Source organism: Perca fluviatilis, chromosome 4 (assembly GCF_010015445.1).
Source record: "Perca fluviatilis chromosome 4, GENO_Pfluv_1.0, whole genome shotgun sequence".
Classification (NCBI taxonomy): domain Eukaryota; kingdom Metazoa; phylum Chordata; class Actinopteri; order Perciformes; family Percidae; genus Perca; species Perca fluviatilis.
Window position 1 is genome coordinate 30,867,388 of NC_053115.1, and position 18,328 is coordinate 30,885,715.

The window sequence follows — 18,328 nt, forward strand, 5'->3', positions numbered from 1 at the left end:
CCTTTTTTATCATTGCTTCTGTGGACTTTCCTTCCCCCCTTTCTTTCTCTCCTCCCTCCTCTCTGTTCTCTCCCCTTTAACTTGTCCTTCTCTCACACTTCTCCAATCCATCCTTCCTTTCATCCTTCCTTCCTTTCTTTCATCCTTCCTTACTTTCATCCTTCTGTCCTTCTGTCCATCCTTTCTTTCATCCTTCCTTACTTTCATCCTTCTGTCCTTCTGTCCATCCTTGCTTCCTTCCTTCCTTCCTGCAGAGGATCAAGGCGGTGGCCGCCCCGGTTCGCGGCGGGGCCAGCTCTCGTCCTGCAGACCACCGTGGCCTCAAGGAGCTCTCCTACCCGCTGGACCCCAACGGGAACAAGGGCCTGCTGATGAAGGCCCCCACCCACACCATTGTAGAAACCATGATGTAAAGGAATGAGGCGGAGGCTCTCCATGAGATCGCTCTCCTCTCCTCTCCTGTCCTGTCCTCTCAAACGCTTCTAAAGCTAGCTAGTTCTCTGTCTATCTGTCTGTCTGTCTGTCTGGTGGACTGATAAGGGTTTTAAGGAAAAAAAAAAAAAATAGGTTCCCATTTCAAATGTTGTAGGAATACTTTGGAAGTAGTTTGCTCTCGGTGGGTTTTCTTAAGAGGGTGGCAATCACATTTCAAATCTTTTTCTGAATGACTGGTGCTGGTCCTTTTTTTTCCCTCCTATTTGTAACATCCATGTGACTACATGTCCCACTATTGTCTTGTTTACAGGCAGAGTGGCAAATGCGCACCAGCCTCTGGTCATCCGCTGGTACCTATCTATGTTTTGTTACACCAGCTACTTTTGCAGAAAACCAGCCATTGTTCTAAAAAAAAAAAAAAGAAAAGAAAAAAAAGAAGGAAGAAGTGGTTATTGAGTCTTGGAATCAAACAGCCTTTTGTAGCCACAAAATGGGAAAAAAGAGAGGTTTCTGACATTGATCACAGATCACCAGTTTTTGGCGCTGTTCTTGGAATACAACAGCTCTTTGTCTGCATTTCAGTGAACACGGTGCACTTATCTGAGCGCGTGTGCCGTAGGGTTCGACTTTGGCTTTTTCTGTTCCGCTGCGTTCAGCAGAGGCCCAGTTGAGATGAGGCCGAAGATCGAGGCACTGCAGGAACAGCGTTATTAATTAAGAAACGTGTTTTCTACCCATGTCACAATTAGACATAGACGGGTATAAAGTCCCCCTTCAGTAATCAGACCTCCGGATTGTGATATTTCAGCTGCACAAGGCAAGATGTTTTCGTGAGAAATGTGACCAAACTTTACCATCCTAAATTTCAAAATGTGGCTGTCGCAGGGGAAGTTTCCCAATCCTACGAATGGTACAACCTGTAGATTGATTGTTTTTTTGTTTTTTTTTTCTTTCTGTGTTCTCACTTGGAGCTCCTAATACACAACATTGCCTGGTGCAGCTAAAAAGAAAGATTAAACAAATAGTATAATTGACACAGCAGTGATAGCCGATGACTCTTATCAAACCAGGGTATCCTGTTTGTTTTTTTTAAATGCACCTTAGCACAAATATCCCCATCTTCCATAGCCATAAGCTATGGGACAAAGAGAGAACTTGCACTGAAACTCGCTCCTGCACAGAGAGAGAGGTATCTGAAAGGATTTGAAGTGTGGAGGTTGAACCCTTGAGTGTGTTGTCTGTGGCGTACTGTACAGTAGTAGCTAAACAGTCTGTATCTATCTCTTTATCTATCTTTCTCTGTCCTAGACCAGTTTACAGTACATTAGTGACTGCTATAGGCACTCTTGGCTTACAATTTTGGATTGGATTTGTTTTATTTTCCACAGAGGAAGTCACATTATTAGTTGGTTTTTTTTTCTTCCTCTGTAAATGTTTAGATTTTTTTATTTTTATTATTAAGACTATAATGTTATTGGTATTCACTATTGACGATAAGTGCTGTAGTTTTACATAGAAGAAGGAACACTTCTTTCATCGGGTGAAAATACTAAGCTATTATACAAATCATGCATTTACAGTGGCAGCCATTGTAGTAATAATCCTACATCATTCATTTCTCCAGCGGTGGTGCGGCCAACCGTTCCGTCTTTGGCATCAAACCAACCACAATTTTTCCCAAATATTTTCTCTTGTGTAGTTCAATGTACAGTAAAAACAGAAGGGAATTCTACAATGGCTCCATCTGTAAGTTCGTAGGTGTTGGGGGTTTATAGCTTTTCTGTAAATACCAGGGGACAGTATTTAATTTGGATACATTCAGCCAGACCAATGGTAAAAAAGCAACTATTGGTTGGGTCCCGCTCCCGACAAATCAGCCAGACCGTCGACTCGTCTGAGTGTCAAACTCCTTTCCAGACGCTGTGAAATGTGGCAGCTGGCTGCAGACAAATCCGAGCCAGGGAATGACAGTTTGGTCACGTCTTCCCCACAGTCATCACGTCTCTTCCCCCTCACTCAAAATGAGGGCTGAAAGCTTCATTTCAAAAGAAGGAACCCCAACGGGTGTAAAAAGCAATTAAACGGCATGCAGATGCAAGTTTTAGAATTTGAACCCAGTGCACCTTAAATTCCCTGCACTGGGCACTGGGTGTCGATCATCATTTGAGATAATTAGAATGAGTTTTTTTTTGCATAGCAACTATAAGTAAATACATTTCTACCACCAAAACTTGAAATTTTGTGTAAAGTCAGACTCAGACTTTGTAAGACCTTAAAATGCTGCCGCCTGGAATTCAAACCAAAAAACAAACCACAATGGAGAGAGTAGTAAACTAAACTTCAGATCGAATATAAGCTGTGAAATTGGGCACCATATAATATAAGATGTATACGAAAATGACACTGGGAAGTAATGTCTGACACCCCTAAAACCTGTACTTACATACAACATATGTCGATGCATTTAGAGCTCATTTAAAATGTCTTTAGACGGCCATAATGTTGTCGATGTGAGCCTTTAACAACTGAAAGCAGACTGTCTAAGAAGTATGACGTTACAACTGTTGCATTCACTTTAATATGTCTGTGTAACGTGTATATGTATCACCAGTGTCCCGTTTCCTATAGCTGCATTAACCCAGTGTCGGGAAATTTAGACTTTTAACTGTGGTAGCAAACAAAATTTATGTTTTTGTCCAGCTTGAAAGGCCATTAGATCAGTTCTTTGCCACACACAATGGAAAATCACAACTTAACTGCCTAGGTTTTCCACAATCGAAGGAAAACGTACGGAAAGGGTGAGTCAGAGTCAGTTTTTAATTGCACCTTATTTGTATAATAATATAACTTTATATCAAACTATGAGGCCAAAAAGAAAAGAAAACACTGCCATCTTTTAATTCAGGGCCCTCATTGGCCTCCAAACAAATCCGAATACTGTCAAAACCCTTAAGCTTTTAGCTTTAGGTGCTTCTGTTCGCCCCCAAAAGCAGACCTATTAAAATAGATCAAAATGTTCATAAACTATTCATTCATGTCAAGTACTCTATACACTTACACATGCATTGCAGGAATTTGACCAACGGGGCCTCATTTTACATCCTCTAAGATTCTGATTATTTCTTTTGTCAGTTTATTTGATTTCTTCAAATGGAATACAATAGTTCATATCATTAAAGGGGGATTTGTGAAACCAAATCCACAGCAGACATCTATTTTTCATACAGTGACAAACTTTTCCTATATGAGTCGTCTTTGTACAGCTAAGCTCCCATTGCAGACGTCCCGTTTTAATACACAAAGCTTCATTTTAATCTTAAAACTTTTGTACAGATCTGGTTCTCGATTCCCCTTAAGGATCTTTGCACTTGTGTAAAAAAAAAAAGAAAAAGGAAATAATGCTGAAAGGAAAGATCTGTCAGCATTTTCCAGTAAGAACAACCGCATCAGAAGCATTAAATAACATAAAAAAAAAAAAATGATTAATGGCATTTTGAAAATCTGAATTGCACAGAGCACCTATGGATAGTTAAATAAAATCCGGCTGATCTTGTTCGATACTCTCACAACTGAATAACATCTTTCCTGAGTGCTGAGATCTTTGGTGGGGGAAACATGGACCACAAATAATAACTAATGCAGTCATTTATTGGTTTATTCTGCCTTCGTGTGTGTATATTTACACTATGTACCAGTCCCTCTGCCTTCTTACACTCCCCTTCAGTTAGCCTACGTAAACCTTCCCTTGATCTAAGCTAACCTTTTTTTATTTTTTTCTCCGATAAAAATGAATTTGCAAGAGAATCGAAGCATTAGCGATGCACAAGTTTTTACCGCCGAATGTTTAAAAATGTGAAAGTCACCTGCGGGGTGAATGTAAACGTTTCTGAAGATTTATTTTTTAGGGTGAGGAAAAATTTGCTTTCTTGTATTTCTTTTAGTTATTGATCGTGTTTTCATTGACTTCAGCAGTTTCTTGTTTTGAGTTGATTTTTGATTGTGTGTCTGTCACGTTTGCCTTTTTGTATTCCAAATATAGTGTATTGTGAACCTCTGTCGTTGGAGTGACATGCACAACTATCAATCAAAAAGAAAAAAAAACTAGCAAAAAAAAAAAAAAAAAGCTACGATTTGTTACGTGCAATACTTTGTAGAATACTTTTTATTTTTCTTGCTGTTTTTCCAAGAGGTGGTACTGACCTTTTGTAACACTTCAAGACGATAGCCTATGAATTCTTGATAAATGAAATTTTAATCTTTAAGGGTCCATTTCAATTTAAAACCCTGCCACAAAATGCTCTGCAGTGTGGAACTAAAAAGCAAACTAAACTTCTACTCCAACAAAGATCTTGTGGTTTGAAATGCACTGAGAAGGATACTAATCCGTTGTCACATCAAACTGAAGCAAAATGCAAAATATATTTTTTTTTATTTTGTTGTGACACACTGCTGAAGTTGTGCGTTTGTGAGGGGTATGAAACACAGTAACACTGCCACTAAGCCCACCTTCCTCCTACCTGCCTATGTTTATCTCAGTACTGCCATGTTGTCAAAAAAAAAAATAATAATCAGGGCAGCTTTCCAAAAGCACGCCGCCACCAAAGTTCACCATTTCTAATCTACTAACACATCAGCGATATTTGGTAAATCTAACCAGTCCCCTATAAGGCTTGTACATCTTATTTGCTCGCGATGGAGCAAATACCTTTTTCATTTCGGCTGCTTTTGGGAAGCCTGCCCCGCAGCAGCAAAAGCGGTACATATAAAAACCTTGATTACACCATATCAAATGTGGGCTTTTCTTTCAAAACCTTGTATGCAATTTCTACATTCTGCTTCTTCAGACATTTCTATCTAAATCCAACTCCACTTCGCCAAACCCTGCAACCTTTAGTGCTTTATCAAAGAAACGGAAGAACCAAACTACATCTACACAGGAACAGATAACCTGATTGGAAATCCCATGTCGCCTACATCGTGTTTGGGTGTGTGTGTGCATTCCTGGTACGAAAACACCACCATATCTGCAGGATTCGGGATCAGATTTTCTGTTTCTGCGATACAGATGCAACATTAGACAATACAAATGTGATCTTCGGTCTATAGAGGTGACCCAAAACTGCGACTGCGTGGCTGCGAAGGAAGATAAATGGGGCTCCGTTTCCTTAATGCGAGGATCGTCTTGGTCCTTTGGTTGAAAGTTTGAAAAAGATGTCTCACTCAGAGAACCATATCTATGATGTAACCCAATTTACAGTTTTTGGCATTCATAGCTTTGATTAAAGATTTGACTTTTGGGGACGAGAGAATGAAACACAAAGCTGTAAAATCATCTTTCCTCCTATTTTTAACTGAAACAATGGAGATCTCAGCGCTAAGTCCTCTGGGAAATGGAGTCCCACTCATCCTTCCCATCCTCTCTGTCGCAAGATTCATTCTGACAGGCTTCCCTGCATTATACTGTATGCCAGCCCTTCCTTTTTGAGAATGTACATGAGAAAATGTTTTTTTAATTCTTGATGAAGAAAAAAACATTTTTTAAAGAATTTGAAAGGTTTTATTTTTATTTCTATGGCCAACCTGTAAGCTAGGTAGAAAAAATAAATAAATATGTGTTTGAACAGGTTTTACGAACGTGTAAAACATTTTTTTTATTTCTTAATAAAAAATGTGTCTTCAGAAAATGAACTCTGGATTTTATGTGTCCGTCTGATTGTTCAACATTTTCAGGTGGGGTAAAGGTGCACACACACACGCACACACACACACACACACACACACACACACATACCCGTTTTTGTTATCCGGTGGGGACTCATGACATAGCGAATGTACATGGGGACCCTTTCTAAACTACTACTTCTAAATGAGCTAGAGCCATGGTTTCAACTCCAAAAATTCTTTTTTGATTCTGGGATCCTGAAAATCACTTAAAATGTTAGGATTTCACAAATAAAGGTCAAACCTGACTTTCACCAACTCTATGGGGACACATGGCAAATTCTTTTAATATTTACAATATTTATACCCCCATTCCATTGAAATACTCCTCCTTCTATTATATACATTTTTTTTTCAGCTATAAAGACCTCATATTTACTTTTATCACTCGTTGTTGTATAGTACAGGTGAAATAATTAAAGTAGCCACCAGGTGGCGCTTCCATGGTTTTGGTTTTTTATGTTTTGATGCTCCTCTTGCCTGTCTTAAGTTTGTTTTGGCCATTTAATGTTTTTTTTAATTAACTGTTTACTGATTCTGCAAGGGTGGACAAGCTGGTTTAAAGAGAGTAGCTCTGCTCCGCAAACAGACCTGTTATGCCCTATCCTCCACTCAAACACCAGACTACTGACATCACAATAAAACCGCTGATCATATTTATACCCTATATACCCTCATTGATAAACATATAAAAGAATATACATGCTTTTTTATTTACTTTCAAAAAGCTTTAGCGTATATTTGACACAAGATTGTTCTACAAAGCTACTGAAAGTAATGTAAAGGGCATTTTAATGACTTTTTAATGAACGCAGGACTTTGTATGCTGTACAAAATGAAAAACAAAATGCCAATTAGAATTTGGCTAAAACTCATTTGAGTTGTGTGTTTGAACCAAGTGCACTCCATACCAGCGAGGTGGGGGTCCGGTCCACTTACAAAACAAGAATTGAATCAATAAGATAACACACTATTGACACCTTGCATGCAGAGTTCTGTAAGCTTCTCCTACATGTCAAGAGGAAAACTAAATATAATGCAAAGAGGCAGAATTAGGCCAGTTTATCAGAACTTAAAACCAAAAATAAGCAATTAAATGTTGGACACATCTAAACATAGTGACCCCCTCTCATATTATCAAGTGCCAAGAGATGAAAAAAATGGACACCCGCTTACCCAGCTGAGTTCACAAACCTGTTCCACCAAAGCATCAGGAACATAACCAACAACTCAACTAGATTACACCACATCTTAAACAAAACTACATCATCTATTTTCCAATAGATGATGTAGTTTTGTTTAAAAACTACATGTTTTGTTGCTCTAAATCAACAGGACACCATAGCAGATTATTTGAGCATGGTTATGGATCGGCACAGTACAGACTGAGTGCGCACAGCCTTGCCATTGAAAACAGGTGACAAAGGAAAACCTGGCTCCCTGTAGAGCAAAGGCTGTCCACTGATTGCACCCTTAGTGAGCCTAAAACAGAGCCAAACTTCCTCACTTAACATGTCAAATATATAAACATTTGAAAACTATATTTCCAAAGAATATATATAAGAACCAAAATGTTTTCTATAGCTCTCAGATTAAATTAAATTACCAGTCCTACTAGGACAGGACACTAAGAGCTGTGAGCAGGCAGCAGTCTGTGTTGCTTCCATAAACTGAGGGACAGTGAGTGACAGCAGTTGCCTGCACCTTGTACTTGTTTTGTTAATTTTTCTTCGTTTCCTGTCGGTATTGTTCCAACCAACCTTTGACTTGTAGTACTTTATATATTAATGTTCATTCAGGAAATGCCACAGAAGCAATGGTGTTTACATTGCAGATTAACTTTATTATCACAACTCATCCATATACAAATTAATTTGTCCTGGCTCTTTGCTATGATCATTCCTTCTCCTCCTTCACCTCTCCATCACCTAAATTACTCTCCTCACCAAACCTGTGTGTCTCTCACCACCGCCTTCCCTCTGTAACAAACCAGTCTCTCTCCCTGTTCGTGTTTAACTCTATTTACTTCTTTATTTTAAAAATGGAGGAAAAATTCCCACCCCCCACCCCCCTCTCCCTCCCCCCACACAAATCTCCATACAATATCCAACCCTCTCACCACCCTCCCACCCCCATCCCCCCCACCCCTCTCTCCCTCCCCCTCCCCCCTCTCTCCCTTCCCCCAACCCACCCCTGTTCAAAAACACTTCTCTTTCTACTCACCCATCTATCTCCCCCAAAAATTCTCTCAAAAAAAAACACACCCCTCTCTCTCTATAAAATACACACCCCTCTCTCTCCTTTCTACAAACCCTCCCCCCTCTAAACACCCCTCTCCCTCCCCACACCCCCCCCCCCCCCAAACTTTCCTCCAACCCCCCCCCTCCCCCCCCCCCCCCCCCCCCCCCCACCCACCTCCCCCCCCCCCCCCCCCCCCCCCCCCCCCCTCTTCTTTTTTTTCTCTCTTCCCTTCTCTCTCCTGCAAACCTGTCTCCCTCTACAAACCTTTAACTCTACCTGGCTACTGAACCTCCTACTCCATTTCTCCAACCACCCATGACCACTACCACAATGTTCTTTAGGATAAAATGTAAATGACATCACTCAATGAAATAATAGTCAGAGCATGTTGACATATTAAATTTGAAAAACAAAAGAGCTTTAACAATCTTAATAAAATGTCTTTGCATGCTCAGATATGAGCTGAATTCAAGTAAGCTGTGTACCTAGTTGTGGGATTGTAGAAGTACTTTAGATGGCAAAAAGAATTATGTTCAGTGATTACAATTTAGATTTCCATTAGTTATTTCTAGACGCTTTAAAGTGTCAATGCGGTTCTTCACATAGAACTTAACTGCCTGCCAGCTCCTTCCCCTAAGCACCTCTGAGGATCCCTTGATAGATGCTTCACACTGGGCTTTACCAGGAACCCTGCCAGAGTTGATGTTGTCCATGAGATTGCTCTCCACAGCCTGGACCTCCTCGGTGCTCCACTTCTTTCTCGCCATTTTTGATGAACCTTAGACAAAGAAGTAAGGCCAATCAATATAAAATTGCTTGCAAAGTTTAAAGATTAAAAATCTAAAATGATGGGTGTCTGGACAGTAGTAACTAGGTGGTTTTCTATTGTCGCTAATAATAATAATAATAATAATAATAAGTCATTTAGACTGAAAAAACTGTAAAAGTGTGGTTGTTACAAGGGGACTAGATGGCAACTAGATGGTTGCTAGATGTTACCTCATAACCACCTAGGGCTGCACAATAGAGACACACAGCACATCGGGTCATACTCCCACCAGAGAGGAAAACATCTTTCTGCTCTCCATCGACTTGTATTGGATGAAGGTGCCTCATCTTCAATTTTGTTTGCGGGCAAACCGAAACATTCCTAAAAGCTGCCGCGGTGGTGATATTTACTACCAACAATATATAGAACCCAGAACCTAAGTTTTCATAAGTTGTGGAACCGAAAAACTGAGCTTTTATGATGACTAAAGTGGATATAGACGTGAGGAATCAGCAGAGAGAATGGTTAGACTGTGGGATTCTGACACTAAGCTAACAATATGCCCAATGTTACGTTTGCAGCAAGCATTTTATTAACAAGTCAAATATCCAAATGTCAGTTTTAGACTATCTACAGTCTGTAAGGTAAGCTAACACAGGTAATGTTGGACATAACTTTAGTTTAGTGTCAGGATTCCAGTCTTCCCATTCTTCCTGCTGATTACTCATGTTTCTGTTGTTTGCTAGCAGAAGGAATAAAGAGGAGAAAACCTTGACACAATACAAGTAAACGAGGGCAGAGTGTTGTTACCGGGAAGGGACTTAAATACCCCGTCTCTATATGGAGAGAAAAAATAAAAGCTTTTCTTTTTGTCACAATATACATTTTTACTTAAAAAAGTTAAAATTCATGATGATGTAATATTTTGTTGGGGTCTTTTTTCCTATATCTGAAAAACATGATTTGTAGGCCAGGGCATCTCTGTTTCTTCAATCTACATATTGCACTTGGCCATATTGTGATTTTGATAATATTTTTGATTAATTTTTTTCAGCCCCATAAGTCCCTAACAACTACTTAGCAAAAACCAAGCAATGCTCTACCTGGTTGGTATTGCACTTCCTTTTTTAGCCTTGATCTGGCTGCAAGTAAGTACCGGTTTCATTTACTTACTGACAAAATCAGCTTTATATCACATAGGACTACTTAAATAACATGAGACATTTGTACATAGCTGACCAGATCCCTTTTAGTTAAGCTCACATGCAAATTCACAATTACCTTTATGTCTTTGTAAATCATTGTCCAAAACCAATTTTACGTTAATCTTGGATTGCTATACCTATGTGAGTACTGACCCAAAATAAAAAATGAGTCAAATCGGTGTTAGCTACACGGAGCTGCTGCAGCTAATGCCCAGAGCTCCCACTCAGCTAAAACATCAGTTTTGGTGGCATAAGATAAAGAGTGCCTTTGTGCCTCTTAACAGACACAAAATGCAATTAAAATGTTTGTACAACATGAACAGGGCCCTTACATGACAACTAGATGCATTTGTGTTCAGCCCGGCTTTGTAATAATCATCACAGAGTAGTTCCTCTGTGTATTTAGTACATTTATATCCATTTTGTGTGTGATCCATCTAGCGTTTGTGAGTAGGAGTCTTGTCTGTGTTGATTGTTGTGGGTTTCTTAGCCGGGCTGTAGCCGCCCGCCGGCGCCCCAGTTTCCCTTCCTGCCTGCCTCCTGGCTTACCGTTGGGCCGAATCCAGTGAGCGCCGCTGGTCTGGTGGAGGCTTCCAGAAGACCATTCAAGCCTTTGCTGATAAAATTTATATTTTATTTCCCCTCAAAAATAGGTAATTGAGCACTGTAGTGGTTATGACCATATTAGTGACTATGTTACTACTACTGGAAACGGGCCAAATAATGCCTGTTTCTTGTACAGTAAATAGCGTTACTGAAGGCTAGCTCTGGCTCCATAGTTACATTACTCCAAGCTTCTTCCTTTGTGAACACCTCCGGCTCTCACTCTTCACACACGACGCTCTCCAACCTGCACCACTGTTTACCTTTTTCCTGCTACAACTGAATTCAAACGGGACTTCAGCGCCGCCTGTAACACTATTTTACTCGTACAAGGCAAACATAATTTGGTCTGTTTCCATGTAGTTACATAGTCACTAATATGGTCATAATCACTACAGTACATTTACAGTACTACTACTACATTTTTGAGGTGGGAAATAAAAAATTTTGCAGCGAAGGCTTGAATGGTCTTCTGAGGACATCCACCAGACCAGCGGTTGCTCGCTGGATTGTTGTCGGCCCGTAAGCCAGGAGGGCGTGGGCAGGAAGCAGAAGCGGGACGCCGCCGGCCTGCTAGCCCGGCTAAGGAAAACCACAACAATCAACACTGGCAAGACTCCAACTCACCAACGCGACCACAAAAATGGATATATAGCTACAAATACACACAGAACTGCTATGCGTGATGATTATTACCGAGCTCGGCTGAACACACTCACTATCCCAGACGGCAGCTAGCAGCTAACAGGGTAGGTGAATTTAAACAATGGCTAAGTTGCTAAAATGCATCTTGTTGTCATGTAAGGGCCCTGTTCATGTTGTACAGATGTTTTAATTGCATTTTGTGTCTGTTAAGAGGCACAAAGGCACTCTTTATCTTATGCCCCCAAAACTGCCGCTTAGCTGAGTGAGAGCTCTGGGCTAGCTGTATTAGTTCGTTGCAAGTAACTCGAATCGGCTTATTTTTTGCTATCGACGGTACTCACATACAGTAGGTATAGCAAGAATATTGTAAAATTGCCAGGAGTTCTCCTTTAATACTATTGATTACAGAAAAATGCCATATCATTAAATACCAAATTTAAGTACCGGAGGAGTAGGCCAAATCCCATCAGTGGTAGTGAGCCAAATTTGTATATCTTTCTGAAAATGGCTCAGAAAAAGTATTGGTCTAGAGTTTAAGATGTTTTGGCTGTGATTAAGCTAGAGTTTTAAACAAGCACAAATTTTACAATAGCATGCACCACTTAGTGCTGTGGAACTGCACCAGGTCCGGCGGGACTTAACAGGTTAAAACCATACAATTCCCCCACTACTGTTATTGTCAGACCAAGTTGTGCATTGGATTGTATGTGAACTTACAAATACACTTTCTGCTGTCTTGAGTTCAGGAACACTTATGTCCTCCTTTTCAGGGATGAAACTTAGTTCAAGGATCACTGTAGAGTCAGAAGAGCTCTGGTCCATTTCCTGGGATTAAATACAAAGCAAACAATTATTGTTGTTAGTTAAAATAAATGTATGCCATTTACTTATTGATAATTGTTCTGTTAAAACTAATTTATTTTAGAATTCCTCTCCCACTACATTCCATATTAGTATTACTATGCACCACATCTAACGTACCTAGTATAACCTGCTAAACTGACTGACTCTACTCTACCTTTGGTGACCTTTTAAAGGTGTAATCTTTGACACTGATGATGATGATGATGGATAAAGCCTAACAAGCATTTTTTTTCCAGATTAACCTAATGATGAAAAATGTGACATATTATAGTGGGATTCATGTAGGCTTATTATTACTTGAGATTATGTACAACACTGTGATTTTATAAAACAAAAATCTATAATACAATGACTTCACACAAAGCAAAACCTTACTTGGAAAAAAATATGAAACCTACAACTCAGGCTAAATACTGATTATCCTGCAATGGCCCACTTAAGTAAATCATGATGCCATGTTGTTCAATAAAAACATGATGCAGAGAGAGGAAGAGATTGCAAGTGTGTTTGCTTGAAAAGTAGGAAGTTTACATTGGCATGACAGAAAGGTAGGCTGTTTGATTTGTGTTGCAGGCTAGTTGACTTCACGCGGAGTTTACAGCAGCGCATAATGAACCGATAACATGTATGAGGGCCTATGGCAAGAATGCTGTGACTGAATAAATACAGTTGCTAAGCATAATAAAACATAATGCTAATGTTACTAGCTACAGCTCTTCTTATGGTGCTGTCCCAGGTTTCTTCCTAAGAGGGGAGTTTTCCTCCCCCCCACCGTCGTAACTGCTTGCTCTTGGGGAATTGTTGGGCTTTGTAAATTATAGAGTGTGGTCTAGATCTACTCTATCTGTAAAGTGTCTCGAGATAACTCTTGTTATGATTTGATACTATAAATAAAATTGAATTGAATTATGATGCTGCTGAACTTTTCTCATAAACTTGTAGCTGATGATCACATATATTACGGAGGGTGCAGTTATAGGCAGTCATTACAGGTAGCTGTTGGTCTGTTTACATTTTCCACTTTAAAAAAACATACACAGGGAAAACAACATTGTAAACAAATAGCTAATGTTTCTGCCTTGCCGCACTAATTTATGACTATGAAGGTAAATGCAAAACGGTGCAAAGCGTGAGAGAAAAATGTTCCACTCTATTGAAAAATATTCACACAAAGAATTTCACAAATGTGTAGATTGATTTACAGGATATAATGATATAGCTGCAAACTTGTAATGCAACATTTACCCATCATTGTTTAATATAAATAATAATAATATATAAAATCAGTAAACGTTGCATTACAAATTTTGCTACTGTCATTGTATCTATGGTAAAATAAATCTACACATTTGTGAATTAGTGTTATTACATTCAGATCAATGCGTTGAGAATGTTTTCTATGAGTGAAAATCTCACTTTCCAAGTTCAGATTTTGTTATGTCCTCTGGAAGCTGGTCCAAAGATCGACACCATAGTGGTTAAAAGCTGCTTCCCCTGTTTTTGTTCTCTGACAGTAGGTTTCCAGTAGTAGCGCTAATGTTTTAATCTAAGGTGTCTTGGTTGAGAATGTTGTTGGAATATGTCATGCAGGTAGTTTGGTCCCATCCCCTTTAGTTACTTAAAAACTAACAGAAGTGCCTTAGAATCCATTCTGTATTAAATTGGGAGCCAGTGTAAGAACTTTAAGACTGGCATAATATGATCTGTCTTTTTTTTTTAGTAAGGATCCTGGCTGCACTATTCTGTACCATTTGGAGTGGTTTTAAAGTCTTTTAGGGAGTCCAGCACATTGCAATAATCAATCCCACTAGAAATGAAAGCATGTATGATTTTTTTCAAGACTCCTCCTTTGAAATATATTCTTTTATAGTTGTATTGATATTTTTAAGATGAAGGTATAATGATTTTATGACTGTTTTAATGTGACTGCTAAAATTTAGATCATTATCTATAAGGACACCGAGGTTGTTTTTTTACCACTTTCTTGCTTTTAAGCCCTTCCTTTCACAAGAGTAGAAAGTTTGTGCATCTTTCCTCCTCCTTTCCAAAAATCCACTAAACCTCAGTTTTATTTTTGTTGTTGAGGAAGTTCTGTGGATATCCAAGTATCTATTTCTTCAAGGCACTGTCAGAGAGTGTTAATGGGGTTATAGTCATTAGTAAAGATATGACAGGAGATAAATATGTTTACAACAGAACTTAAATAGATCAAATTGAAACGTTTTAGAGCATCAGAGTAATCTCATTTGGTAAACTATAAGATGGCAGCCATAGAATGTTGGAGGATGTTTCATACATTGCATTGTTTGATGTGTGACAGTGCATGACAGGGTTTTCCCCTGAATTCAGAGCGCTTTAGGTGCAATGACGCACACATTCATTTGCATATTGGTGATGTCATTAAACAGTTATTTTTGCAAAAGCTTTGCAGCCGAAGTTGGTTGGTTGCAGCTAGGGAAGGATCATTAGAAGCAAAACTTGGAGGAGCTTGTCACTAAAATGAGAATAGCTTGTCCACCTTAAAGGTCAGCCCACGGTTGGTGAGTGTTCCTTAGCTAAAGTTGTCGCTAGCCTGTGCGGGCTGGCTAACCGCTTCACTTTAAACCAGCAGGTAGCAAGCAGGAGACGGAACTTGGCTTTGGTCTTGAGGGAGTTGTAGCAATTACCAACAGATATACTATACACAGACTAAAAATTCTACATTCACATCTATTACGCAAATGATTATTAACTTTATACTCACAGTCCCTCTTTTCCCCTCTTTTTCCACCACACACTATCTAATGTGTCGGCTGTACCTGGCAAGCGTGGTGCAACATGCATGGTGTGTGTGTGTGGTTGTAACACTGTTTGTGTCCATCATACAGCACGTGTCCAGAAGACAACAAGCAGGAGCCCCTCCTGTTCATCGGGCTTCTATACAGCTCTATGTTTGCAGTCCAGATGATGTCCAAATAGTTTTTATAATTAGCACGCTGGCGCTGCCCCCAAGCTCTATAATGGCAAGATAACCCTCAGAATGAGACCTGAAGTGCTTGATTTATCAACAAAACTGCAGGTGGAATACTCGCAGTAAAATCGAGCCTTTGCCATGCAACACATCAACTTTCTGAGTCTCATGCACTAAACCAACACTGATTTCCATGACAATATTTCCAAAACAAACATTCTATAGCAGATATTTAATGTGTACCAGCAAAATAAACAAAAAGAGATCATTAAGGCAATTCATATTACGTAGTTGTCCTAATCATCACTTTTACTGACCTGAAGAATTTAAAGGGTTGTCACATGTGACCATGAATGGTTGTCAAATCTTCTTCCTGCAAGTCATATCATATATCATATTAGTCACACATTTTAGCTGCACTTCTCCAGTTTATTAACAGTAGATTAGCAGTACCGGGTCAAGCAATGCACTTCAGAGAGGTAGTATAACACTGTATGTCCATATTTCCATAAATTAATAGCTACAAAATTTATATTTCCACTAAGGTTTGACCTAAATAATGAAAACTGTGAGTCTAAAGGGCTTTCAACATTATACATCTTTTCTTAAGCCATACTAATGCTCAATGTTATAAATAAATAAATATGCAGATTCACAATACAAGCTTATAAACCAATTAACACTACAAAACTGTCAAATATTAGTCCAGAAACATGATAGGATGGGTTTTATGGGAAAATCTTAAGTACAACATATTTACTCTCTGAGAAAAAATAGTTCCCCAGCCCCCTCCTTCTGTAGTCACCACCCTCTCACTCAACACCCCCCACCCACCCCCACCCAGCACTATCTCGATTCCTCTGACTGCAAGACACATGTTGCAGACACACTTCATGTAGCTCAGTATCAGTGCATTTAACATTACTGCAGCCATCTCTTGATTTATACTTTGTTTAAACCCCACACACACACAAAACAGTATGGTAAAAGTTGCAAATGGTTACAGGTCACTGCATGTGCACGCACTAAATGGTGACTGGTCCTGAGAACCACAACCTGCTACTGTCCTAAACTATGGTTTCCATTTGACACTACGAGGCACAACTCTACTGTAAACTAAGATGGTGTTGGTTTATAAACTGTAATGTTAGCTGCCAGTAAACTCAGCTTAGCATTAACTTATTTGGTTGACAAGATATAAGTTAGCTCTTCTAACATTTTACTCTTCAAATTAATCTATAAGAGTTGCTTTTTACATGTGAAAACAGTACAAATCTATTTTAAAACAGAATTGTAAACGGTTTAAATGGAAGTAAAATCAATTTTAGACTCACCATCTTCCTGATCCATGACTCCAGCCTGCTCACCCAGCAGTGAAGATCTGACGGAGAGTTCACAGCTTACGTGAGGGGGGGGGTGGACACCATGGGGACTCAGAGTACACACTCCGACATGGCCAGAGGGGGGATGGGGTGTCGGATGGGACTTGAACATACATATACGGTGTAACAGTGTTTTCTTTTAAACGGCCAGTAGCTCAATTTGAGAAATGATCGTAAATCAAACGAACCCGAAACCTTCAGCATATAAGCAGACGAATGCTTTGGCTTAACTTGAAATAAAAATAATTATTTTTAATTTATTATTAGTTAGTTTCCTCAAAATTAACAATGACAAGGTACATACTAATGGATAAATTTTTCTCATTAAAAAAATTAATAATAATTATAATAAATATTTTACTTACAGTTCATAACATTAAAAATACTGTATAGATCAGGGTGTGAACCCAGGTTGGAACACGCTCTGTGCCTCTCCTTGAGGCTCTTACTGTGTGGGTGTTAGGGTTTTTTTTTTAACTTTTGAAACATTTCAGATTGGTTAAAAAAGCACTTGAATGGATTCATTTTGTAAATAAAAAATAACAAAGAGCAGAGTTTTTTTGTGGACAGATTCTGCAGCCTGAGGAAAAAAAACAGCCCCAGATCACCTTTCCTCATTATTAAACCTTTCACTGCTGAGTCAGATTGTTTGAAAGCCCTCTAGTGACAAATGAGTGAAAGAATGGCCACAACCCAGATACAATCAGACCTAAAAAGGATTGTGGGTAACAAAGACTGTCAGGGTTTCTTGCTAGATGTTACTCATAACCCACCTAGGGCTACCTAATAGAGACCTACAGCACATCGTGTCATACTCCACAGAGGAAAACATCTTTTCTCCATGACTGTATTGGATGAAGGTGCCTCATCTTCAATTTTGTGCTGGCAAAACTGAGCATTCCCTAAAGCTGCGATAATGGTGATATTTACAACAATACCATACTAGAGACTAGAACCCTAAGTTTTCAAGTTGTGGAGCCGAAAAGCTAGACTTGCTGGTAGTGACTAAAGTCGGGATATAGGCGTGAGAATCCCAACTACAGAGAATATTAAGTTGTTTGGTAACTGGGATTCTGACACTAAGCTAACAATATGCCCAATGTGCGTTTGCAGCAAACATTTTTATTAACAAGTCAAATATCAAATGTCAGTTTTAAGACTATCTACAGTCCTGTAAGGTGAGCTAACACGGAGTAATGTTGGACCTGCTTTAGTTTAATTAATCAGGATTCCAGTCTTTATTCTTCCTGCTGATTACTCAGCTGAACCTGTTGTTTTGCTAGCAGAAGGGAATAAAGAGGAAAACCTTGACACAATACAAAAGTAAAAGCCAGAGGAGCAAGTGCTATTCAATTGGCCGGGACAAATAAACTCCAAATCTCCTATATGGAGAAAGAAAAAAAATAAAGCTTTCTTTTTATGCAATATGAGTTAAAAGAATTCATGGTAGTCATTTAGGGTCTTTTTTTCCTATATCCACAGAAAAACATGATTTTGTGACCCAGGGCATCTC

The 18,328-nt window shown here is 39.2% G+C and overlaps 1 protein-coding gene across 1 annotated transcript in view; it reads left to right on the forward strand.

Moving 5' to 3' along the window:
• LOC120558103 (sodium- and chloride-dependent taurine transporter-like) overlaps positions 1–6,119 on the forward strand; it is a 51,826-nt gene extending 45,707 nt beyond the window's left edge. The window contains exon 15 of the mRNA XM_039798972.1: positions 255–6,119. Within this exon, the coding sequence (XP_039654906.1) occupies positions 255–413 (159 nt within the window). The 3' untranslated portion in view covers positions 414–6,119. The remainder of the gene's footprint in view (positions 1–254) is intronic.
• Positions 6,120–18,328: the final 12,209 nt, after the last annotated feature.